This window comes from Danio rerio, chromosome 15, assembly GCF_049306965.1.
Source record: "Danio rerio strain Tuebingen ecotype United States chromosome 15, GRCz12tu, whole genome shotgun sequence".
Taxonomy (NCBI): Eukaryota; Metazoa; Chordata; class Actinopteri; order Cypriniformes; family Danionidae; genus Danio; species Danio rerio.
Window position 1 is genome coordinate 45762931 of NC_133190.1, and position 27070 is coordinate 45790000.

At 36.9% G+C, this 27070-nt stretch overlaps 1 protein-coding gene and 1 long non-coding RNA gene across 6 annotated transcripts in view; one reads left to right on the top strand and one right to left on the bottom strand.

Moving 5' to 3' along the window:
- Positions 1-24404, top strand: part of acsl3a (acyl-CoA synthetase long chain family member 3a) — an 85756-nt gene extending 61352 nt beyond the window's left edge. Inside the window, exons 7-16 of one of the 3 annotated variants that reach the window (XM_005159236.6) lie at positions 728-878; positions 4002-4125; positions 6584-6655; positions 8921-9060; positions 9195-9367; positions 11352-11426; positions 14743-14934; positions 17949-18063; positions 20167-20324; positions 22433-24404. In XM_005159236.6, coding sequence (XP_005159293.1) covers positions 728-878; positions 4002-4125; positions 6584-6655; positions 8921-9060; positions 9195-9367; positions 11352-11426; positions 14743-14934; positions 17949-18063; positions 20167-20324; positions 22433-22590 — 1358 coding nt within the window. In that variant the 3' untranslated portion in view covers positions 22591-24404. Of the gene's footprint in view, positions 1-727; positions 879-4001; positions 4126-6583; positions 6656-8920; positions 9061-9194; positions 10166-10322; positions 10762-11351; positions 11427-14742; positions 14935-17948; positions 18064-20166; positions 20325-22432 lie in introns of those variants that run through there. The other 2 variants (NM_001045128.1, XR_012390550.1) reach the window with 2 other exon arrangements.
- Positions 6482-27070, bottom strand: part of LOC137487676 (uncharacterized) — a 69290-nt gene continuing 48701 nt past the window's right edge. Inside the window, exon 3 of one of the 3 annotated variants that reach the window (XR_012391096.1) lies at positions 6482-6741. This is a non-coding gene — a long non-coding RNA (uncharacterized lncRNA). Of the gene's footprint in view, positions 6742-15147; positions 18086-27070 lie in introns of those variants that run through there. The other 2 variants (XR_011006371.2, XR_012391095.1) reach the window with 2 other exon arrangements.

Here is a 27070-nt window from a genome sequence, read left to right on the forward strand (position 1 = left end):
ATGGCTGCACATGGAAGTCAGGAGGTGCACAAATCAGTATTTATTGTCATTATTTCGAATTTTTTCAACAAACAAGCAAGTTTTAATATATTCATAACCGCATTCGTGTTTTACCATCATGCTTTTTAAAAACGCTAAAATAAAAAACACTAAATTTCGCTATCTATATTCCATAACCATGACTCCTGTACAGCAGTCCCACAACATTCTGACACTCGATGACACTCGAATATCCTGTCAGAAAAGTCTAGTGGCTGGTAATGAGCTTTTTATAGTGTCTGCTATAATTATTAAGGTGAAAGTCATCATAGCCTGGGTAGAATAGACCCAGCTTCCAACCCAACTTTGAGAATAGATTAACGGAAATATATTTTTCTCATGTTTCTATTTATTTCTCTTATTTATAATAATATATATATATATATATATATATATATATATATATATATATATATATATATATATATATATATATATATATATATATATGTGTATATATATATATATATATATATATATATATATATATATATATATGTGTATATATATATACACATATATATATATATATATATATATATATATATATATATATATATATATATATATATATATATATATATATATATATATAACAAGCAGATTGATGTTTAATATAATAATCCCTGTATATCTGTAGCATGTAGTGATTAATGTGTAGTGCATATATTTGTGATTTTGTCCACAGCGTCAAAGCCGAAAAATCCTCCATGCTCCTCTGATGTGGCTGTGATCATGTACACCAGCGGATCCACTGGAGTGCCGAAAGGAGTCATGATCTCTCACAGTAACATCATCTCTGGGATCACCGGAATGACACACAGGATTCCCAAGCTCGTGTATGAGAACACACACACACACACACACACACACATTAACATCCTACAGTCAGTCATGTGTTTGCCTGGGCTGAGCATGTGCCGTGCAGCTTCACTAATGCTGTTTATCAAGGTTTCCTTGAAAACCAGTCATTCCCTGTGGACAACATAAACACAGAGTGAGAAAAAGAAAAAACAGTGGCTGTTAGGGGTCTCTGGGGATTCCCATACCATGCAATGTTTATTTTATAAATGTCATTTAGTTTTATGTTCAATTTCTAAGTTGCATCTTGTGAACTCAGCAAAAAATAAAAAGAATAGAGAATATGCACAAAAGACACAATTTTTGCAACATATACTTTTACGAGACAACATAAATTAACAGTATAAACTACTTGACTGAGGAAGTAACAGATTTAGTTAAAAATATATAAACGAGGTCTATCTATGTATAAATTCAGTTCAGAGATAATTGAGCCCAGGGGTCTGAGGTCAGGTAGGTCTGGAGAGCTCTCCCTGGTGAAGAAGGAAAAGGAGGAGATGGGGTGGAAGTGGGGATTCTTCCAAAATGAAGATAAGGCAGTTGGGTGAAATCGGTAGGCTTGGATCAATCTAATTGGTTTATCGCTAATTATGGATGGGAGACCAGCTGTGATCAATCATATCACATGCTCCTCTCAAAATTTGTTTTGTTTTATTTATTATACAAATAAACATAGTTTTTTTTTTACTTATTTATTTCGGTTAGTTGCTAAGGAAATTTAAATCAAAAATGTAATAATTATACAAATTAAATATGCATACATGCATATGCAAACAAAATCACTTTCAAATGTTTGAAGTTAATAAGATTTTTAAAATGCAAATAAATTCTACAATTAAACATACTTTTTTTTCCAGTTAGTCAACAAATCTAAAATAAAAAATATATAATTATACAAATGAATAGGGGTTTCACATCGATCGAAATTGCACACAATCGCACACACAGCCATGCGCTCGAGACAGCAGGTCCAGGCAGTCAGAGGACTGCTTCAATCTTTCACTCACTTGTACTTAGTCATTTTAGCGAACACCTCAGATACTGTTGGCTGGTTCCTGTTGGTTGTGTGTCTTTTTTACCGACGCCATTATAACGACACAGATCACTGCCTATTCATGAGTCCCGCAGAAAAAGTGATTGACAGGTAGTAATTATGTGTGTATCTTGCCTTTATTCATTTACTGTATGATTTGTTTATGGGTAAAACAAAGACCATCCAGGTCAGGTAGTTTAAACGGTAGGCTACAAATAATTAATTGGTCAGTAATTAACTAATTATTCATAATCGAAAATCAAATCGAATCGTGCCTTCAGAATCGAAAATGTAATCGAATCGAGGATTTGGAGGATCCTGACACCCTTACAAATGAACTATGCATGCATATTTTAAAAATAAAGAAATAAATACTGAGTAAAATAAAAGGACATCAAAATTAGATTTCATACATTAGTTTTCTTTTTGGGTTAGTCCTATGATTAATCTAGGGCCGCCACAGCGGAATGAACCGCCACATTATCTAGCAAATATTTTTACGCAGCGATCCCCTGTCAGCTGCAACCCATCACTGGGAAACACACATACACCCTCATTCACACACAAACACTACGGACAATTTCGCTTACCCAATTCACCTGTAGTGCATGTCTTGGGACTGTGGGGGAAACCGGAGCACCCAGAGGAAACCCACGCGGACACAGGGAGAACATGCAAACTCCAGACAGAAATGCCAACTGAGCAAGTTGAGGCTCAAACCAGTGATCTTCTTGCTGTGAGGTGTCAGCACTACCCACGGCGCCACTGCGCAGCCACAATTATATTTCAAAATATGTAATTAAAACATTTATGAAACAAGGTGGCTCAGTGGTTAACACTGGCCTCACAGCAAGATGGTCGCTGGTTCGAGCCAACGGCTGGGCCAGTTGGCATTTCTGTGTGAAGTTTGCATGTTCTCCCCGTGCTGGTGTGGGTTTCCTCCTTGTGCTCTGGTTTCCCCCACAGTCCAAACACATGCAGAATTGGTAAATTGGATAATCTAAAATTTGCCATATTGTGTGAATGTGAGTGTATGGATGTTTCTCAGTCATGGGTTGTGGCTTGAAGGGTATCCAATGCGTAAAACATACTGGAATAGTTGGCGGTTCATTCCGCTGTGGCAACCCCTGATAAATCAGGAACTATACCAAAGGTAAATGAATGAATGAATGAGTGAATTATGCATACATCCATATGCATATAAAATCACTTTCAAAGGTTTTGAGTTGGTATGGTTTTTAATGCAAATAAACATAGTCTTTTTATTATAATTATTATTATTATTATTTAATTAATCTTTTGGTTAGTTGCCAATAAATCTGAAATAAATATTGACAAATTATATTAATCATGCATACAGTGTACATATTTTGAAAATAAACAAATAAATACTGTGTAATATAAATTACCACAAAAATCTGATTTCAAAATTTTTTAATCAATTAAAACATTAATATTTAGATATGTATAGTATTTAATCCTGAAGTAATCAGTGTTGCATGATTCTTCAGAAACCTTTTTTTATATGCTGATTTGCTGCTAAAAAAAACATCTGTAATTTTTACTGTAGTTCTATGCAATATTTATGTCTTTGCAGTATAACTTTTTGATCATTTTATTGTATCCCCGTTGTATAAAAGTATTTGCCTGGAAATAAATAATCATAAATTCCACAATGGTCAAGTTTAACTTTTATAAACTAATTTCAAGAGGAGCACGTGATATGATTGATCTCAGCTGGTCCCTCATCTGTAATCAGTAATAATTATAGCTCTTGAGACTTACCTGATCTCAGACCCCTTACATGCTAATTGACCTGGCAGGAGCCCTGAGCTCAATTATATATAAGCTCAAGGTTCTCTCCCGGGACAGCATGTCAAACCTGCTAATAACATCAAGCAATATCTAAGTGTGAACTCTTTTCAATGGTATACTTAAGATGAATGACTATTATATTTTTTACGCAGGCATGAAGAGCAGTCGGTCTAATATATATTTTCTGGTTTTGAATGTAAAATGTGCCGTTGATATGTACTATAAACGAATGATGTTGTGTTTGTGTTTGCAGTGAGGATGACACATATATTGGCTATCTTCCACTGGCTCATGTGCTGGAGTTGAGCGCTGAGATGGTGTGTTTGGCTCACGGCTGTAGAATCGGCTACTCTTCACCACAAACACTCTCAGATCAGGTAACACACACACACACACACACACACACACAATTGATCATACTGACTGTGTACATTGTGGGAATCCAAACACTTCTCAGTAAATTTTCACAATATCTGCATCAGGACACGGCTCTGTAAACATTAGATCTTTTTTCTTGAAATATTGTTTATATCAGAGAAATACTTTTTTTTTTCTCCTCCGTGGAATAAAAAATAAAGTAATTGCAAATTTTTTAATTAATTTTTTTTCAATAATTGCAAATTTCTCATGATTCTCATTGTTCAAGTCTGAATTGTGTGTTTACGGCCTGCAGTTATGAACAAATTATATTTTGCAATTCTTTTTTGCAAAGACTTTTTTCATTCTTTTTTCAAACCTTGTGATTCTCACGCTTTCTTTCTGGAATTTTTATTTGCATTTTACAATTCTAAATATTTTTACCTTAGAATTTCACATTCACACCTTGGAACTCTTACTTATCCTCCTGGTTTACAACCCACATGTTTAACTTTTTCAGATATTTTTCCAATTGAATTCCTGGTTTCCTCTTCACATTTCTGACTTTTTCAGAATTCTGAATTCACACCTTATAATTCTGACTATTTCTCTCATTGAATTCCTGGTTTACAACCCTTATTAATGTTTTCCCCTAAAAATTCATAGTTTACATTTGACAATTGTGACTTTTTACAAAAAAAAAAAAAAATCAGTGCTTGCAGCTTGTGATTCTGACTTCTGAACTCTTATTTCAGACTTTTCCTCCTGCAGAATTCTGAATTCACATCTTATAATTTTGACTTTTTTACTCTTTGAAATCCTTGTTTACAGCCCACATTTCGGACCCCACAACACCCTCCCCTCCCTAGCCTATAATTAATAGTTACAATTCAGACTTTTCCCCTTCAGTTTAAAAAACAGATTTCACTTTTTTTCCCCAAGAACTGTGATTTTTATATCTTATAATTATATATATCAAACTTAAAGAGATGGTCCAGAGTGTATTTTTAAGGCTTGGTTGTGTTTATACAATGCAAACCAAAGTGTGCTCATGCTTCATTTGTAGAAAATCATGTTATTTTTTCACATATCTTAATTTGATTATATACAGCTACTCGAGCGCATGGCTGTGTGCGTGTCTGTGTGGTCATGTGATGTGCATTTTCAGAGGAAGGAGGGCTGCTTAGAAATGCTACACGCCACTGTGGATGTCAAATCGTTGTCGTTCTAAAATGCCATTTAAAAACAAAGACAGTGTAAACAGGGCCTGAGTGTGTACTTTTCGCGAGCGGATTTGCAACGGGGGCGGGCGGAGGATCGCGATGCCGATGTTGTCTATCGGATGAACCGTACGTAATACGTACATAGCAGAGCTTGCAAAACTGTGTTTTTTTTTTGTCGACAACACGAACGTTGTCAACATAACTCACTGGAAACCCAAAATGCTTCCACACCGGCGACTTCATTGAAAGAGGAGAGGGTTTAAGTTCTCTCGACGGGTCTCCTGCTTCTGCAGTTTAACAGCATCGACGATTCTATTTTTTGATTCGTTAATCGAAATTGAGCATAAATTTCGATCGATTTCGATTAAAAATCGAAATCGTGACACCCCTAATATATATATATATATATATATATATATATATATATACACACACACACACACACACACACACACACACACACACACACACACACAYATATATATATATATATATATATATATATATTTTTTTTTTTTTTTTTTTTTATTATTTTTTATAATTCTCTGTAACATAATTAAAATAACCTGAAGCGTTTGTGATCTTACTAGCCCGGATGTATTTTTTTGTAGTCCCCAAACTTCGTTCAATGTAGACTTGGCTAAGCTAGCTAGATGTTGTTTATTTTCACGCTGCTACATTACACATCAACTTAAGTTTAAAATATGATATCATAGTAGACCACCCACCCCTAACCAACACATGCACCAGTTTTTGCACATTTGCACAACAGACACAATCTTACAATCACTCTATATCTCTATAAAACATTGTGCGTTTCTGAGTGTGCCTCACACAGGTGAGTGGGCTTGACAAACCACCTGTAGAAACATTATTATCTCTAAATGTAGTTGAAAAAAATTTAAAAACTCTCCCCTTCTTACTCTAGCACCGACTAAATGCAAATGTATAAACACTAAATGGCAAATTCCAAGACCCACATCACAACTGAGCCCTAAAATAAAACGAATACCTTTTTAACATTTTAATTCCATAGAGAGCTGCATGGAGGCTTATTTTCTTCTGTGACGTCACGGTCAAGAGTGTCAAATAATGTCACAGTGGAAAATGCTGAAGCACCAGAGCCACGTAATGGAAAAACACACGCGGTGCTGTGGGACTCTCTCATTTATTGACACTGGATTGAAACTATGAGCATGCATAATTTACCATGCACGCTTCACATTCTCATTCCCATTTGTTTTTCACTCTGCAGTCGACCAAGATCAAGAAGGGAAGCAGAGGAGACATCAGCGTCCTGCGGCCCACTTTGATGGCAGCAGTACCAGTAAGACTCCATCTCCGTTTCTCTCTTTCTCTCTGGGCTTTTGGGGTTGAATGTCAGCCAGTGTGATTGTCAGGAACGATTTGCAGCTGTAAACAGAACGTGAGAAAGCCCAGTGTGGATTTATCCCTCACACACACGCATACACACACACACACAAGCAGAGCCTCACACACGGCACATACACAATTAATAATGTTTGAATTTGAGGATTGGCTTTGCCCAAGGACACTGTAAATGCACACAAACGCACACATGCACACACTCCCTGTGGACTGATAATGACACACAGCTCAGCAAACTTCCATAAACACTGTAGTGGGGAGAACATCCGAATCATGAGGGAGCATGCAGAAAATAATAATAAATAAATAAATAAAAGATTCAGAATTCAGCCTCTCCACCCTCCCGTATCAGATGAGATGGAAAAAATGTTAGCAGTAACTCAATTAGAATCAGTGTCCAATTCCCTTCATCAAATACAGTGCCGTGGTACCAGATGGAGCTTTTATTGTGTGCCGTTTCATTGGGTGTTGAACTTGTTTTGTTTTCTGGTACTGTTTGTTTTCTTTCTGTGAGAAGAGGTCATCGCTTCTGTGCCCATGTGAGGTCAGGGGGTTCTTTTTGTGATGTCATTTCCTGCTTAATGGTTTTTCTCTTCACATGGCAACAGGATGATGATGATGATAGTGACTTTAATTTTGGGAACAGACGTTATTAAACTGTTAGAAATGCGTAAAACGCAAAGAATCGAATTTAAAATCCTTCTCTTTGTGTATAAAGCTCTACATGGTCTTGGCCCTCATTATTTATCCCCACTGATTGTTAACTACACTCCTCCAAGACATTTGCGTTTCGCTGATCAGTTTTTATTAAAAGTTCCAAAGGCTCACCTCAAAATTAGGGGCGAATGTGCTTTTGCCATAGCAGGTCCTCGCCTCTGGAACTCTTTGCCATTAGAACTAAAAAAGGCTTTGTCGCTGCCTATTTTTAAGTCTAAATTAAAGATGCATTTATTTTCTAGGTCATTTGAAGAATAATGTCCTTCCCTTTCAGAAAGTCGGGTGGGGGTAATCAAAACGGTCATGTTCTCTATCGTGTTTAGTGTTGGTCAACTGTGGTAGCATCTTTTAATTAGGAAAAAATATTTTATTATTTTTTTTATTTATTTAATTTTTTTTTTTTTGATAATTTTTCTATGTTCCTTCCTATTATGTGCCTATTGCTGTTTTTACTGTTTTATGCTCATATAATGTGTTTATTTTCTCTCTGTAAAGCACTTTGTGCGGTCTTGTGGCAGTTGGAAACGTGCTATATAAATAAATATAACTTGAACTTGAAAATAATAATGTTTATGGTAATTATAGTAATAATAGAATACATATAGAGTAATATTAGAGTTCATTCATTCATTTACTTTTCGTCTTAGTCTCTTTATTCAGCAGGGGTCACCACATTGGAATGAACTGCCAATTATTTATCCAGCATATGTTTTTGCGCAGTGGATGCCCTTCCAGCTGCAACCCAACTCTGGAAAACACCCATATCGGTGTTTATAAACTTACTCTCATACACTGCAGCCAATTTTGCTTACCCAATTCACCTATACCACATGTCTTTGGACTGTGTGGGAAACCTACGTGAACACGGGGAGAGCATGCAAACCACACTGAAATGCCAACTCTATTGTGCGATTGTGCTACCCACTGCGCCACCATGATGCCCTAATACTAGAGTAATCTGTACTCACTGATCTGGGGTGCATTTCCCAAACAACAACAAACTATCATAGTACGATGCATCATTTGGGAAAAGAGCAATGTAGTGACGAGTGTTTCCCAAAATCCGTAGTTTCTCTGTTGCAGATCCATCGTTTGAACCACGTTAGTTATAATGTAAAACGCCCATAATGATGCTCTAAACGATGTGGAAAGAATGATGGGGTTCTTCTTTTTGTGCAAATTATATTGTTTTACACGCATTTAAAAACAAACAATCCAATATTAGATTTGGTAAAAACATGAACTCGTTTTCCATATTAACTGAAATATTTGTAAACGTCACATGGACTATAATTCAGAAATATTATTGTTTACATGTTTATTGTTGATGTGTCCCTTGAGGGAAAACAATGTCCGCAAACATTAATATTATGAGGGAGAGAACGAAATCTGATGTTTCAGAACCGAAAGCTTGTGTTTCAGTGATGTCATCAGTTAAGTCTGCAACTTTTTTTTATGCACATACTTTCTCCGTCTCTGTTTGTAGGAAATAATGGATCGCATCTACAAGAATGTGATGCTGAGGGTGGAGCAAATGAGTGGATTTCAGAGGACTCTCTTTCTGCTGGCCTACAACTACAAGATGGAGCAGCTGGCAATGGGATACAGCACTCCACTGTGTGATAAGTGTGTCTCTCTTTTACTCACATACACACACACACACACACAAACACAATCATAAACAAAATGTTAGGAACTCTTCAAGACTGGTTTTCAGTCAACACACACACTCTCTCAAGCTTCAGTTTTCCTGTATCCAGGCTGGTGTTCAGGAAGGTTCGGGCTCTGCTGGGTGGGCGTCTGCGTGTGTTGTTGTCAGGCGGAGCTCCTCTGTCTGCGGCGACCCAGCGCTTCATGAACATCTGCTTCTGCTGTCCTGTAGGTCAGGGCTACGGCCTCACCGAGACCTGCGGCGCAGGCACCATCAGCCATCGTGAGACTCGCATCTTCATCAGATACACCAGCACTTCATCATATATTGCATAGATTCAAAATCTCTTTACTGTCTTCACATTTGAAATATCAGATACAGTTAAAGTCAGAATTATTAGTTTGCCAAATGATGTCATTTTTCACAGTAATTCCTATAATATTTTTTATTCTGGAGAAAGTCTTATTTGTTTTATTTTGACTAAAATAAAAGCTGTTTTTACTTTTTTAAGGTCAATATTATTAGCCCCCTTAAGCAATATTATTTTTTGATTGTATCCAGAACAAACCATCGTTATACAATAACTTGCCTAATTAATTTAATTAACCCAGTTAAACATTTAAATGTCACTTTAAGCTGTATAAGTGTCTTGAAATTACTGTCATGTCAAAGATAAAATAAATCAGCTATTAGAAATTAGTAATTAAAACTATGATTACAAAAGTGTTGGAAAAAGTACATCATAAATGTCTTAAAGTAATAGTGTTTAGTATTGAAGACACACAGTAATTAATATTAAAACTCAAGTGGTCATATCATGGAAAACAGCTTATGATTTATAGTGCTAGTTAGCAAATCTTAAAGGGATAGTTCACCCAAAAATGAGAATTCGGTCATCATTTACTCTCCTTTTACTCGTTCCAAACCTTTATGAGTTTCTTTCTTCTGTTAAACACAAAAGAAGATGTTTAGAAAAGTTCTGGAAACCTGTAATCATTGTCTTCCGTAGTATTTGTTGTTCCTATGAAAGTTAATGGTTACTGGTTTTCACCATTCTTTAAGGCAGTGGTCACCAAACTTGTTCCTGGAGGGCCGGTGTCCTGCAGATTTTCGCTCCAACCCTAATCAAACACACCTAAACAAGCTAATCAAGGTCTTACTAGGTATACTTGAAACACCCAGGCAGGTGTGTTGAGGCAAGTTGGAGCTAAACCCAGCAGAGACACCGGCCCTCCAGGACCGAGATTGGTGACCCCTGCTTTAAGGCAAGCTCATTCAGTTAAGGCACAGTGCGCATTCACCTTAAGAACCTCATGTCTTTTCCCAAACGCAATGATTTCAGTTTTCTCTTTGTTTAGCTGAAGAAAGTTTTTGCACATCCAACTGTTAATTTCATCAATGCATTGGCAGAGGGTGTCAGTGGGGCTGTAGTCATTAGGCAGAATACCTATGTAGATCTGAGTGTCATCAGCATAGCTGTGGTAGGAGATTTGGTTCTTTCTCATTATTTGGCTCAGTGGGAGCATAAAAAGGTTGAACAGGAGAGGTGCCAGCATCGAGCCTTGTGGTACTCCACATGTCATGGGTTTTCCCCTCGACCTATGGTCACCTATACTGTCATAGTAACCTCTCCTTTCAAGGTAAGATCCACTAATATCTTCTTTTGTGTACAACAGAAAAAAAAAAAAAAAAACTTAAAACTTTAGAAGCACTTCAGGGTGAACAAATTGAATACATTTTCAATTTTGGTTGAACTATCCCTTTAAATGTCCCATTCTAATAAAAAACGAATGATGGTAATGCTAACTAAATTACTATTTGGAGCCTAAGAATCAGACTGACATTATAAGTGAACCCGAGAGTCCAAACAAACAAACATGATGTTACCATATTAATATGCACCAATCATAATATTCAAAATATCTGTAATTGTGTGATTAATAAGAAAATTACATTAACCAGAAGTCCATCCAAATAAAACTAGGTCACCAAATCCTGATCCTCGGCATTCGCAGGGAAAACAAAGCATCATCATGAACATGTGCAAAAGATGTAAAATGATTTGAGTTTGAGTTCTCGGAGGACTCTGTGGTGAGCCCCATGCAGCTGCTGACTTCTCAAATATGAGCGTTTTTATTGAAGATGCATATTTAGTCATCACTGTTTTTTTTTTGTGTGCAATGGAAATAATTACATAACTGCAGCCTTACAGCCAAAGCACAGATTGTTTTATGTGATGTTATTGTCTATATGTGTGTGTGTGTAGTGTGGGATTACAGTACAGGGAGAGTTGGAGCACCGCTGGTCTGCTGTGAACTTCAGCTGAAGGACTGGATAGAGGGTGAGTCTCGTAGCATACACACATGCATATATCTGCTCTTATGAAAACACTGTCACACGCGTTTACCCATCCGTCAGGCCATATGTCTGCTCGTTTGCTACCTCGAGGGAAGGACGAGCAATAAAACAACAGAACAAAAGAGAAGGAAGTGGAACAAAAAAAAGTATTTATGGTTATCATTTGCGGCCTTGTAAGGAAGACATTTTTAGCGGCTGCTTCTTTAGTGGTTTTCGGTTTTTCTCTTAATGAATCAAACTCAGTCCGGAGGTTATGAATATCAGAAGAGTATACTTTATTGTGGACAACAAAGGAGATTTTTCAGGAGACCCCCGGTAACATCTCTGCCTGAAAATCAAGGAATCAAGTCTCACTGATGTTCTGGCCTGCTTATATACTCTTTTGCAACTGTTTTTCACATTGTTCTACATATGTCACACAAGATCCCACCTAGTTTAACCCCTGACCCCAAATTACACCTAGTTTAACCCCTGACCCCAAATTACACCTAGTTTAACCCCTGACCCCAAATTCCACCTAGTTTAACCATATATCTTATCCATTTCTTGTGACACCTTAATTTTTCTAATGGTATATATGTCTACAAGCAGATTATACACATACAATTTGAATATATAGATTAACTTCACACTTTAAAGATTATAAAATCCACTTCACTTCTGGACAGATCAGATCATCTTAGCTTTTTTAACTGTAATTACTAAACATGTTTGAATAAAACATTATATAATGGCATTTTATTTAAGTCATAGGAATGAGAGGCCACAGGGATTAAATGCACTGTGTAATATTTGTAAATTAGCAGTTGTCTGTATTTTTCTGGTCCATGTTTTTAGTTTTCCCTGTTTATTTATGCTTTTGAGTAGCATTATGGGACCTTAAAGGAGCAGTAGGTGATCTGCCAAAATGCTAACCGCTTAGAATATTATCTTTGGACGGCGAGGAGGGACTGTGATTCAAAGCCACACCCCCTGAAATCACGAGCACGCGCACCACGTCACAACAGCAGACAGACAACCCACTAGTTGATGTCATTCGCTAGTTAGTTAGTGCCAGCGCCGTGCAGGAATTACATTTATTACTTAGCCACACTTACATGCTATTTCAGAGCGAATATTCAGAGTAGCATGGTAAACAGTATAGGAAGGCTGTCATAGTTCAAAAATGACACAATGTGAATATAAAAGCAACTTCAGCTCAGTATAGCAGGTTAGGTGGAATAGCGCTATTTACTGAGGTTTTGTTGTTAAACTAAATAGAAATCTACATTATCGATGCTGTAAAACGGTCATTATGAAACTGAAAAAAATCACATCAATCTTTCGCCGGGAGATTTCAGTGGCTGGACAACACGTCTGTGCATATAAGTTATTCATAACAGAACACTATCTAACATAGTACTAAAATAGTTTTAAATCAGAGCAATACCTGTCTAACAGTAATACTTCAGCCATGGTGTCGTCCTTCCTCCAGCGTGTTGAAGTAACTCCAATATGGATTCAGGTTTTTAAAAGTTTCAATTCAGCAATTGATTTCTCCCGGTCCGTCTCGTGACCATGCGGCGCTTCTGCAGACGGGCACGCGTGAATGGCGGATCTGCGTGACAGACAGTCTGAGCTGCTTATCTGAATTATGGGAGATGTCGGTCCGATAATATTTAATTGGATGAACATTTTTTAGTTTTATGCCTTACACTGAATATAAAAATACATATAAACACATTCAGACCATTTACTGTAATCACTACTATTGGACTGTGAAGAGACTTTCAACCAGCCCAACAAAAAAAGTTTCTGAAGACAATTACCTACTGCACCTTTAAACTTTCTTCCAACAACTTTTTAAAATTGTAAAAGTTTGAAAAAGTGACTTTTATGAACGTCTATAATAGTTTAAAGTAGGGCTGGGTGATAATTCAATATCGATAATTATCAGGATATATCATTTTTCAATAAAGCGATATTGACAGTTTGATAATTGCTCGATTAAAATTTAGGCACTATCCGTAACGTTGCGCAAGCATTTTGCAGCCTGCCCTTCCGGATGCCGCACACTGCCATACAGTGTTTGTTGCACTTGAAGGAGTAAGAAAAAAAATAAGGTAAAATAGGTCACAAACATCGTTGACAATAAACGTCACTAAACGTCAGTAGTCTTGATCTACTTATTTTTTTGCAATCCGACACAAAACCGAGCAACATGCACTGCAAACTGCGCAGACGACTCATGCCATCAGGAGGAGACAAAATCACAAACCAGTTTCATAGTTTAAAACAATGCCACCCTTATGAAGATGCAAATTACAAACCCAGACAAGTGTTGGTAAACCAGCTTTGCAGCTACCCAGCAGAGTCTCTTTTCATAATTTTCGAAAGCCGTGCCTTACGAGAAAAAACCCGAAAAGACAGACAAAAGACATGACACATAACACGATCGCAAACACATCTCAATGAACACTTGATGCTTGCTGTAAACTACAGGCTGTATTATTCAAGGGCATTTGTTACGACATTAACCGGATCTTTTGTTGTCAAGCTTGTTTCCTTTTTTAATATTATGATATTTGCTTTGATATATATGTACATATATATGCAGTCGCCTCACAGTAAGAAGGTCGCTGGGTTGCTGGTTCGATCCTCGGTTCAGTTGGCATTTCTCTGGGAAGTTTGCATGTTCTCTCTGCGTTCGCGTGGATTTCCTCCGGGTGCTCCGCTTTCCTGGGGAATTGGGTAGGCTAAATTGTCCGTAGTGTATGAGTGTGTGTGTGAATGTGTGTTTGGATGTTTCCCAGAGATGGATAGCGGCTGAGACGGCATCCGCTGCGTAAAAACTTGCTGGATAAGTTGCCAGTTCATTCCGCTGTGGCGACCCCGGACTAATAAAAGGGACTAAGCCGACAGGAAAATGAATGAATGAATATATATATGAATTCTCTCACTCTCACTTACTACTCTTCAGCTTAGTCCTTGATTTACTAAATACTCTGGCAAATGTTTTATGCAGCGGATGACTTTCCAGACACAACACACTGGAAAAACCCATACACTCTCTCTCGTTCACACACACATTTGTTCACTATGGCCAATTTAGTTTTACCCAATTCACAAGAAGAAATTAACATCCTGAATGACAAAGGGTTGAGTAAATTGGCTGGAAATCTTTCATTCTGGAGGTGACCTAATCGTATGCTTTGATCCATGCTAAAACTTCTGCTCATGGTGGATTTTTGGGATTTTTTGTTGTGCGTTTTATCCATAATCCATTTCCCCGTCCCCCATCCTGTACTGCATGTCTCCAGGTGGATATCACAGCACAGACCTGCCCTGTCCACGAGGAGAGATCCTGGTCGGTGGGCCCAGTATAACCATGGGCTACTACAAGAACACACACAAAACCAGTGAGGACTTCTTTGTGGACAAGAAAGGCCAGCGATGGTTCTGCACCGGAGACATTGGCGAAATTCATGGAGACGGCTGCCTGAAGATCATTGGTGAGACACACTGAGAGATCATGTGCATTTTAGTTGCATTTACATTGAATTAACTCTGATGTGATGAATTTTTTGTATGTCGGGGTGATAAGATTCTGATGGTATGATAACCTTGGATAAAAATATCACGGTATTGTGTTTACTGCTCTAAAATATGCTCTTTTTTTTTTTAAAGAGCCCATATTATACATGAAATAGGGTCATATCTTGGTTGTAAGGGTCTCCAACAACAGTTTAATATGCATGCAAGGTCAAAAAACACTTTCATGGTCTTATAATCTGCATTTATTTTTACCTAATTATCCCAGTGACTCCCGTATGAATCGTCCAGTGATTCATTTGTTCCCAAACCCCTCCTTAGCGCGAAGCTAATCTGCGCTGATAGGACCAATGACAGCCTGTTGCGATTGGTCGACTGCCTTCAGTCAGAGAGTGAAATGCCCAATAGCTAATCAGCAATATAAAAGTAATCACAGTTCATACACGCTCGATAGTGTAGGAGTGGATTTTAGCTGCCAGTGGGTCAATGTAAATACAGACTATGAACTTGAAAATACAGACGACTGACTATTTTATTGAGCAAAAACTCCAAAAACAGTTGAGGAGATATCCTAGCTTCACACACACACACTACTCCTCGTCCACGGAGCTCCGTTAACAAAGCAGCACGCGTCGCGTTTTTAAAGTGACTTTGCACGCGATAAGAGAATATAGCCAGTTAACCTGATACAGTACACGCGGTTACAAGTAACAAATCACAACTAAATACATTTGCAAGCTAGAGTAAACGAGGCAACTTTAATCGCATGTACTTACACTTGAGAAATGGAGGAAGAAAAATCCATCCTGACGTCCATCAGTAAGTTACTCTTTACTGATCCTTCCTTTAACAAACGCAGATGAAGTATTCTTTGTAGCATGTAGTTTCCAGAAGTTTCCAGAAGTTTCCAACTGCTTGGCTATAATGCTAAGGTTTCATGTTTGGGTAGAGACTCAATATATCCATCTGCAGTGTGACTTCAATCGACCGGCATGTTTGTGTGTGTGTGTGTGTGTGTGTGTGTGTGTGTGTGTCTGGGTTTCTGCGTCAGAGGGCGGGGCCTCAGGTTTGGAATCTCCCGGGTTTGCGCGTGCACGTGAATAACTTGGTTTCGTTCGTACGTCATGGCGAAACACCTAATGAATCGGTATCAAGGCGACTCGTTTGAAGCACTATGAGTCGACTCTTTTATAGATGAATCAATAGTTTTAAACACTGTATTCTTACAGATTTAAGCCTTAGCTGGATACTTCACTTCACTTAGAGCTGTGTTACACACTACATGGAGGGGAATTTTCAAAAACCCATAATATGGGCTCTTTAAGGGTCATGAAACACCAAAACACATGTTTTGAGATGTTGACGGTCATATATGTGTCCCACTTTGCTAAAAACACTATTAGGACACATATATTTCACTGAAAAGTGAAAATTGGTTGGTTTTTTTGTGATATATCAAGCAATTTTTTTCCGGTTTGAAAAGAAAAGCTGCGTCACGGCGATGAGATCATTGTGTAAATTCCAACGTGGAGACTGGCTGTCTGTACCATTAGGTACAACATGACGTCTGAGTTTTCATCATTAATTCATGAGAAAGACTTGGTTCAAACCAATCAGCGTGCTCTATTGTGAATGATGTGCAACTTCATTAATATGCATGATAGCTTCGAAGAGTTTTTACCTGTTACAGTGTTCAGGTAGACACAATGTTGTGTTGCCAACCGTAATTAATTGGGGCATCTGCTGTCTTCGTTAGTTTCAAAAACACAAATATATTTACAACTTGATAAGGCATATTTGGATATCTTTCTGTTCTTTTGATGTAAAGTAAAGCCACTGATCTGTTCAGGTCTATTGCATGCTTGGATGTTGCTTTATACGCGATTTGTACAGTTGAAGTTAATTATTAGAATTATTTGCCCCCCTGAATTATTCTTTTTTTCCATAATTTCTTAAAATGGGTTTTAAAAAAATTAAAACTGCTTTTATTTTAGCTGAAATAAAACAAATAAGTCTTTCTCCAGAACAAAAAATATTATCAGACACACTGTCAAAAATGCCCTTGCTCTGTTAAACATCGTTTGGGAAATATTTTAAAAAGAAATAAAAATGTAAAGGGGGTGAATAATTCTGACTTCAACTGTATTTCAGATGTTTGCTGAATTTTGGACTTTTGAACACGTTGACTTTTCCAAACCGCTGTAAACCTTAAAACCAATTATAAATGGAAGTCCCCTCTTCGTTACAATAAAACACTGTAGTGCTGTATTTCCTGAAAATAACACATCTCACTGTAAACATATTGCCAGCGATAAGAACTCAAAGGAAACAGTACAAAAGGGAGAGAAAGAGAAACTTCCTGTTGCCAAATTTAAGGTCTGAAAAATCGTACACAGCGGCCTTCGGTGGATTCATGAAAACAAAAACTGCAAAAAACATACCTCATGGGACATATTTGCCGCTCCCCAGAAATGTATATTGGGGTATGTTTTCAGTATGAGCCTGGGTTGTTCCTTTGGGAACCAGTTTAATTCACAGAATTTCCACAAAGTATGTTGTATACCAGGGGTGTCAAACTTAATTCCTGGAGGGCCGCAGCCCTGCACAGTTTAGTTCCAACCCTGCTCCAACACACTTACCTGTAGGTTTCAAACAAGCCTGAAGGACTCAATTAGTTTGATCAGGTGTGTTTAATTAGGGTTGGAACTAAACTGTGCAGAGCTGCGGTCCTTTTGGAACTGAGTTTGACACCTGTGCTGCATACTGTAAACTCGCAGACTTTTTTGGTCACATCCATAATGCAAGTTTATTTTCCTCATTTAAATTTTTAAAAATGTTTACAGATTGGTTAGTTGTTTTGGAAAATATAAACAGATGTTTTAGTGTAATGTGAACATACGCTTTCACTTAATGTTTTAAGTTTTTAAAGCAAATGTCACATCCATAACGCTGGATTTGCTTTCGTGTGTGTTAGACCGTAAGAAAGACCTTGTGAAGCTGCAGGCAGGAGAATACGTGTCTCTGGGAAAAGTGGAGGCGGCCCTGAAGAACTGCCCACTGGTGGACAACATCTGCGCCTATGCAAACAGGTAAAACACAATCTGCACCACACTCACAAAAACACACACAACTTATTTTACAGTCAGAAGCTAATCACATGCTCACCAATAGCCAAATGTGAAAAAAATGTGCAGTGTTTTAAACCAGGGGTGCCAAACCTTTTTGTATGAAGGGCCAAAAACTAAATATCCTTAAGAGCCATTGGCCAAAGGTAAGTATAGCAAACTATATACCTAATTTATTTCATAATATTTCAAAATAAATAGAAAATATCACTTTAAATTTATATAATGCAGTATCACTTTTAAAATTATAACATCTAGCAATAAAAACATAAACAGTCACATTTATAAAACAGTGAAGTTCAATGCTGAATACACAGGTCAAGCTAAATCTGCCTTTGCCATGATTTGCTCACCAAAGTCTTTGCATTGTCAGGTGACAGTATTTACATTTAAACTAAATCTGAATAATTTACACCCTTTAATTCATGCTTTTTATTTCAGTTAGCTTTTAACAAAAACAAACAAACAAAGGGTTAAATAAAATTTAAATTGACAATCTCTAAACCATCCCCATTATTCTCAGATGGGATGACAGGCCAAATCAAAGGTTACTACGGGCCACAGGCCCTAGTTTAGGCATCTCTGTTTTAAAAGCATTCTAACAATCCCTGAGTACGCATTGTAAGCATGATTATTAAATTGTAAGTTTTAGATAGCTTTTTTTTTGGAAAATACAATAAAGACATAAATTCTACAGAAAATCGTTCAATTGAAGAAGATTAGACAAAATTAGATCCAAATTCGATTTTTTTTACATATTGTAGTTATTATTATTATTATTATTAATAATAATAATATTAATATTATTATTAATATTTTTTATATTGTATCTTTTTCATTGATAATTTTTTTTGTTTACATGTTTGTTGGACCAAATTTGTGTTTGTTTATGTGTTTGAATATAAAAAATAAATACATAAAAGTTATTTAAAAAATGCACCAAATTATTAATAAAAATTTTTCATTAAAATATTAATAAAAAATGTTCACTTAAAATATTAATTAAAAATGTTAATAAAATATTAATTAAAAATGTTAATAAAAATATTAATTAAAATATGAATAAAAATAGTCATTAAAATATTCATTAAATAGCCATTAAAATATTCATTAAAAATATTAATAAAAATATTAATTGAAATATTCATAAAAAAATGAATAACATTTATATATATATATATCTACATACACACACAAAAGTTTCCTGAGGCCAATACGGTGGATCAGTGGTTAGCACTCACAGCCTCACAGCAAGGACCCCTGATGAATAAAGGGACTAAAAAATAATGCAAAATAAATAAATAAAAATAAAATAATGCACATTAACTTTACATTATTACAAAAGTGTGTATGTGTGATTCAGAATAAAATGCACAAAAACATTTTCAAAAATGTAATTAAATGATTTATTTTGAGTTATGCTGCGCTCACACATGAGCTTGTGCTTGTGAAATTCTGTAGTACATTGCTGTGAAAATAGATAAACCAACATGATTAGACGTTGATAAAGCGAGCGATCGCTTCATATCTCCAAACATTCTGTACAGAGAGGTTATGTTTTGATCTTCTGTTGGTCTCACACAGTCACATGATGCGATTTCGCAGGTCAGAGTTTACAAAGCTTGAACTTTCTAACGCAGCAACATGCTAAACTTTTCGCACAAGCTTATGTTTCCGATGTCCTGACATTTTATCCCACCAATCAAATTATGCTGCCAACACTGTATTTGAATGGTTCTGAGGTTGGGGTTTGGGATTAGGTAGGTTAGGGCGATATTACAGCTTCATATCACACTACTCCACATTAAAATCTGCTACACTGGTAGCAAAATCTGATGGGTAGCATATTGCGTCATCAAAATATGCTACCTACTTTTTTTAAATGGGAGGTAGGACAAATCGACAGAACACCGGCCTGTGAGGAAGTCTATGGAGCAAAAAGTGCAGTGTGACCACAGCTTTAGTCCAACTATTTTTTATCTTAGATCAACCAAACCCTATTAAAGCACATTTATACTCCACACTCCCACCCACAAGTAATAAGTCCCTCCACTTGATATTTTTCAGTGACGAGTCTTACGTGATTGGCTTTGTGGTGCCCAATCAGAAGCAGCTCCTGGCTCTGGCGGAGAGGAAACGTGTCAGAGGTTTGTGGGAGGAGCTTTGCAACAACCCTGTCATCGAGGAGGCGGTGCTTACAGTCCTGACAGAAGCAGCACTGACAGGTGAAACACAATCTGACCAATCACACGCTATTTGTAGTATTTGTGCAGTATTGCATTGCTTTCAGTGGTACAAACGGTCAAACGGTACTTGTAATAATATACAGTTGAAGTCAGAATTATTAGCCCCCCTGAATTAATAGCCCCCATGTATATTTATTTCCCCAATTTCTAACCATAATAGTTTTAATAACTCATTTCTTAAGAACTGATTTCTTTTATTTTTGCCATGATGACGGCACAAAATATTTTACTAGATATTTTAGGACACTAGTATTGAGATTAATGTGACATTTAAATGCTTAAAAGTTAGTGTATAATTGTGGTTTATTCTATAGACAATGGAAAACAAATATTGCTTAAGGGGGCTAATATTACTGACCTTAAAATTGTTAAAAAAAATTTTAAAAATGTTTTTATTCTAGCCTAAATAAAACAAATAAGACATTCTCCAGAAGAAAAAATATTATAGGAAATACAGTGAAAAATTCCTAAATCTGTTTAACATCATTTGGGAAATATTTGACAAAGAAAATTCAGAGGAGGGCGAATAATTCTGACTTCAGCTGTACATCAGGGCTTCCCAAATTGAGGACGTCATCTAAGATTTGTGCATTGGTAAACTGTGATTATTACGCAATTATATCAAATGTCAAAATAAAATAATAAAAGGAGCTTAACATTAATAGTTGAATATATAAACAAAAGGCTACAAAAAATAGGTTAAATTAAAAACACAAAGTTTTTAGTCAAAATACCAAAAACCAAATAAAAGCTGTAGTATTTAAGTGACTAATTTGAAATAAATATCTGCAGAGTTGTTGATAAAAAATAATATTTAATAATATATATAAGTACAATGGTAATTTAAAACATTTCTGTCTAATTTATGTCTTCACTTAATATAGGTTAAGATGCTAAGTCCAGATTTTAAATCAAAATAAAACATGCACTTACTAATTAAATATGTATTTCACTTGCATGTCAGGAACCATTAAAGGGGCAGTTCACTCAAAAATGTAAAATCTGGAATTATTTACTCAGGCGGCACGGTGGTTCAGGGGTTAGCACTGCTGCCTCACAGCAAGAAGGTCACTGGTTCGAGTCTCGGCTGGGTCAATTGGCATTTCTGTGTGAAGTTTGCATGTTCTCCCTGTTGTGGCGTGAGTTTCGTCTGGGTGCTTCGTTTTCCCCCACAGTCCAAACACATGCGCTATTCAGCTTATTCTGTGGGTATGAGTGGCCGCAGCCATTGAAATCTTTTTGGCTCGAGACTTCCGGTCTCATTCACTTCCATTCATTTTTAGACGTTAAAAACAGCTAGTATATTATTCTACTTTGTCTGTAAAATCATGAAAACACTTGCGTGTAGTTTTAACGGTTTTCTGCCGTTTATTATCCCTAGTCTTTTCTCCCATAGACAGCTGAGTCGGAAGTTTTAAAACAATCGCAAAAAACGAGCGCACTTCCGCGTCGAAGAATAAGATCAATAGGTGAAATGGGTAAACTAAATTGGCCCGTGTGTGTGTGTGAATGTGAAAATTTAAGGGTGTTTCCCAGTACAGGGTTGTGGCTGGAAGGGCATTCGCTGCATAAAACATATGCTGGACTTGTTGGTGGTTCATTCCACTGTGGTGACCCCTTATATATAAAGGACTAAGGTGAAGAAAAATGAATTAATGAACCATTTACTCATCCTTTACTTGTTTCAAACCTTTATGAGTTTCATTCTTCTGTTAAAGAAGATATTTTAAAGAATGCTGAAAACCATTGACGTCCATAGTATCAGTTTTTCCAATGTAAGTCAATGGTTACAGGCTTTCAGCATTCTTCAAAATATGTTCTTTGGTGTTCAACAGAAGAAAGGAACTCATAAAGGTTTGTAACCTCTTAAGGATGAATAAATAGTGAGTAATTTTACATTTTTGGGTGAACTATCCCTTTAATTGTGTATATAGAAGTGTTTCATTAAATTCTATAAACATGACCAATGTCACAGCATGCTGATAAAGTTTTAGGAGCTCCAGCTATTTGTTGTTCTTCCTGTTTCACCACTGTATATAACCATCTGTGATTATGATTCATTTCCTGCTGCTGTGTGTATTTAACAGCCCAGCTAGAAAGATTCGAGATTCCCCGGAAGATCCGCTTGAGCGTTGAGCCCTGGACCCCAGACACCGGCCTGGTTACAGACTCTTTCAAACTCAAGAGAAAGGAGCTAAAAACTCACTACCAGAACGACATCGAGAGGATGTACGGAGCCAAGTAAGAGGCAAATCACGGGACAGGAAGGCAAGAAAAAGTAACTGATCTCATTACAGCAACATCCAATCAGGATGGAGATTTCCAGTGGACGCTGCAGACCTGAACACTGATCATTTGGAGATGTTTACACACAACTGAGTGGTGTTTTTGTGTGATATCAGAAAATGGTACTAAAACACTAAAGCAGTACTTAAAGGAATAGTTCACCCCAAAATGACTCTCATTTAAGGCATCTGTAAACAGTTGAAGTCAAAATTATTAGCCCTCCAGTCAATTCTTTTTCAAATATTTCTCAAATAATAATTAACAGATTTAGGAATTTTTCACAGTATTTCCGATAATATTTTTTCTTCTGGAAAAAGTCTTATTTGTTTTATTTTGTCTAGAATAAAACCAGTTTTAATGTTTGTTTAATTATTTTAAGGTCAATATTATTAGCCCCCTTAAGCTATATTTGTTTTCGATTGTCTACAGCAGGGTTTCTCAAACTTTTTAGCCCGAGGCCCCTAAAATAATAATGCCAGTGACTCGTGACTCCCAAATTCCTCAGAGGTGGTTATAAATATACAAACATCGTGCACACAACAATAGTCCTATATAAACGCAAGCATATTGACAACACAAAAACTGCAACAGTCCAACAACCATATGACTTGTGTAGTCATTTATTAATTTGTTTAATAACCTCAACTAATAAGACTGGACCCAATGTTTTCAGCACAAGTCTATTCTTGGTTTAATTTTGGAGACCGCCACTCAGCGATCATCTTCAATATTCAGTTGTTGCCTGTATTAAATTTTAATCTATTTGATGCCATAAAGGTGTCTAAGTTTAACCTGGTGTTATAAAATCAGTCTGCTGCTTTTCATTTGCATGTTGTTGTTGTTGTTGTTTTACTATTAAAAAAATACTATTTTTATCTTCTGTGGATTATGCCTAAAATATTGTAATTCTAATAGTTTATTAAAATTGATTTGACTTTTGGAAATCTGTCATTGTCCTGTGATCCCCACTTTGGGAACCACTGGTCTACAAAACAAACCACTGTTATACAATGACTTGCCTAATGAACCTAGTTGCACCTTTAAATGTCACTTTAAACTGAATATTAGTTTTCTTGAAAAATATCGTCAAATATTATGTGCTGTCATCATGACAAAGAAAAAAGAAATCAGTTCTTTTCGTTAAAAATAAATGTGGGGGAAAATTACGGGGGGCTAATAATTCTGACTTCAACTGTTTATAAGTTGTTTTACATTTTATCCTGGCTCTTCAATCCTGTATAGTGGTGTTGGGTTGTGGCCCTTTTTGATTTGAAGCTTTAAAAAGTGCATAAATCTAACCCATACGCCATCAGGGGGTTAACGCATGTCTTAAACAGTGTGCCGATGTGTTTTTTAACACAAATAATTTTGTATTTTAATTATAAACTCAAAATTTGACTGTTTTCATTAACGGGTGCCTATTATGCCCCTTGTTTACAAGCTGTATCTGATGTCCCTAGAGTGTGTAGCTAAGGGCGTACTCATCCGAACAATGCCCAGGCCCGTTTCCTGGATCGTTTGAGAAGTGTGAGTGCTCTGAATCGGGCTCAAGCACGGTTCAGTTGGCCGGGCCTGGCCCGGTTGGAAGAAGTGCGCTAGAGCGCAGTTCACTTGGGCTCAAGTGCGGTAAGCTTGTAGTGTGAGTGCAAAGTGCGCCTGAGCCCGAAACTGAAGACGAGACGTGACTTTTACAGGACTGTTTGATATGGATTTATTAATCATTCTTACTGTTCAATGAATGCAAACTGTCGTAGATTAAAGACGCAAACCTTTCACTGCGTGACTGTTGCACCTTCAGCAAACCTCCTAATTCCTGCAGCACAAGGACTTTATGATTGTTTATTAGCATCAAAAGTGCACTGAAAAAATTTATGTCTGCAATATTGTTGCAAATAATTTATATGGGTTGAATTTATTTATAATAAATTAAGTTTAGTAATGTTCAACTTAATCTGTTTGTTTAAATCCAACCCAAATAAATTGTTTACAGCCACTTAACGTAAAATAATTTAGTAAATCCAAGGAATCAACTTTGAATAATTTTTTTCAGTGTCTTTTTTCAGCGGATCTGTTTGGCGAAATATTTGACTGCGTGTCACTGCATATCAAGTGACTAAAATGATATAACTAAAGAAATCTCCACTGTGCTGAGCGAGAGCGCTTACTGAACAGCGCATCATCGATAACATAAGCGTGCCCAGGCCCGAATGTAATGTGAGTGCAGGCTGTCGGGGGAGACAGGAGGGAGGACAAGCGTGCTTCAGCTCGGTTGAAGGCAACTGTACATAATGTGAGTACATCCTAAAGTTTAAGCTTAAGGGTTGGTTTGGTGTGACGTTAGCGATCTTATAAGTAAACACAGGCGGGGTGTGGGGCAGGGTGGTGGGGGTATGGGTTGGTAGCGATCTAGTAAGTAAAGACCGGGAGGGGGTGGAGGGATATGGTGGATCTCTGGGCCCACTGCAACCCGTTACTGAGCCCTTTAATTACCCTGTGTACTGTACTCTCTCACCGGTTCCTCACAATAACTATGCCACTGGGTAAACATAAAAGGTAGATATTAATACTTTTTGTTTGGGTTGGGGAAAATATACTCCACATATAACGTTTTATTACTCTTTAAAACTGCCTCTTTTAGGCTTTGATCCAAATTGTGCCATTTAGATGACTGTGGGTTTAAATTCAAATGAGATCATTTAAAACATGACAGAAGAACCATATAATGACTAATAGTGAGTAAATATGGGCTATTTTTAATTTTGGAGGTGAACTATTCCTTTAAAGCTGGCAAAAGTGATGCATGCATGCTTTCCAAAACCCCAAATGAATAACTAATGAGAGGAAAAAAAATCAGTAAATGGCTGTCAACTCATACCTGCCAACACTCCCGTTTTTCCTGGGAGTCTCCCATATTTCAGACCCATCTCCCGCCACCCTCCCGTTTTGTTATTTCTCATGGAAAACTCCCGTAATATTAACCATACCAGCATTTTGGTACAGTCTGTGTAACCCCATGGTCACCAGCATTGGTATGGGATCCGATAGCAGCGGCTGCCCGAAACATGCTTCATAGCACAGTTACTAACACCAGAGTAACCGTTCTCAACAGTGTAATTCAGACACCTCACCCCGAGCCTAACCCCCATGGTCTTCTGGATTTTCAGGGACAAATGTTGGCAGGTATGGTCAACTTGCACATAAATTATGCATTTATTATCCTTTATGTTGGACCTTCAGGTAAACACCTCAGTCAATCCACATAACATCTAACCTAGTGGTTAGCGCACCAACATATGGTGCAATAGCACGTCAGGGCGTCACGAGTTCGAATCCCAGCTCGATGACATTTCCCTACCCTACCCCTCTCTCTCTCTCTCTCCCACTTCGCTTCCTGTCTCAATACTGTCCTATATAATAAAGGCCAAAAATAAATCTTTAAAAAAAAAAACTGTGAGATTTTGTTTTAAATACGTCCTATAATGAAATAAAATGTAATTATTTCTGAATGACAAAAATCAGTGATTGCAAACATCCCTGGCATGTGATTATTATTTTTTTTCCCCCCTCAGGAATTTTTTTTCTGCATGTTATTCCCATCATTACATCATTTTCATCAGCTTTAAAACTAAGGTTTAGTTTTAAATACTTCCTATATTGCCTTAAAATGCCAAACTCTAGCAAAGTCTTCCTCTGTGTCACAATCAAGTGTCCCAATTCTTGTTCTGCCCTGTACACAAACAGTGCATTATGGGATGTTTTCCTAGGCTTAAGTTCTCTTTCAAATCAATATATAACCGGCGGCTCTCCTAATGAGACTCTTCCAGTGTTTACATGAGTCCAAACACATCTGGAATCATCTTAAAGCCATTATTTGATTCTTTTAAAGGGATAGTTCACCCAAAAATGAATGTGTCTGATTAACACAAAAGAAGATCCTTTGAAAAATGCTGGAAAACTAGTAATCATTGACTTTTCCTACTATAGAAGTCAATGGTTACATGTTTTCAGCTTTCTTCAAACTATCTTCTTTTATGTTTAACAGAAAAAAACGCTTAATGGAAGAGTAATTAGTGAGTAAATTTTAATTTGTGTGTGAACTATCTCTTTAATCTTACCTACTTTCCCTAGTGTAATGCTGTCAGACGGTGTGAATATTAACCAACAATCTGAAAAATCAGATGTCTTTAAGCTTATATTAAATTATTGTTACAAGGGTTCGCTTAATTTAATGATGAGAACGTGCTTCAACCGTTGGATGATTTGGATTTGTGTGCCGGGACTGGAATGTTCCTGTTGTGTGACTGTAAATCCTGCTGGACAGGATCATACATCTAGAATAAGTCTCCTAATATAAACTCTTCAACCAGGTCCAATAAACATTTTGATTCATTTCAGGGAGGTTTTCCACTATTTGTCTATAAAGACACGCTGACGTCTGC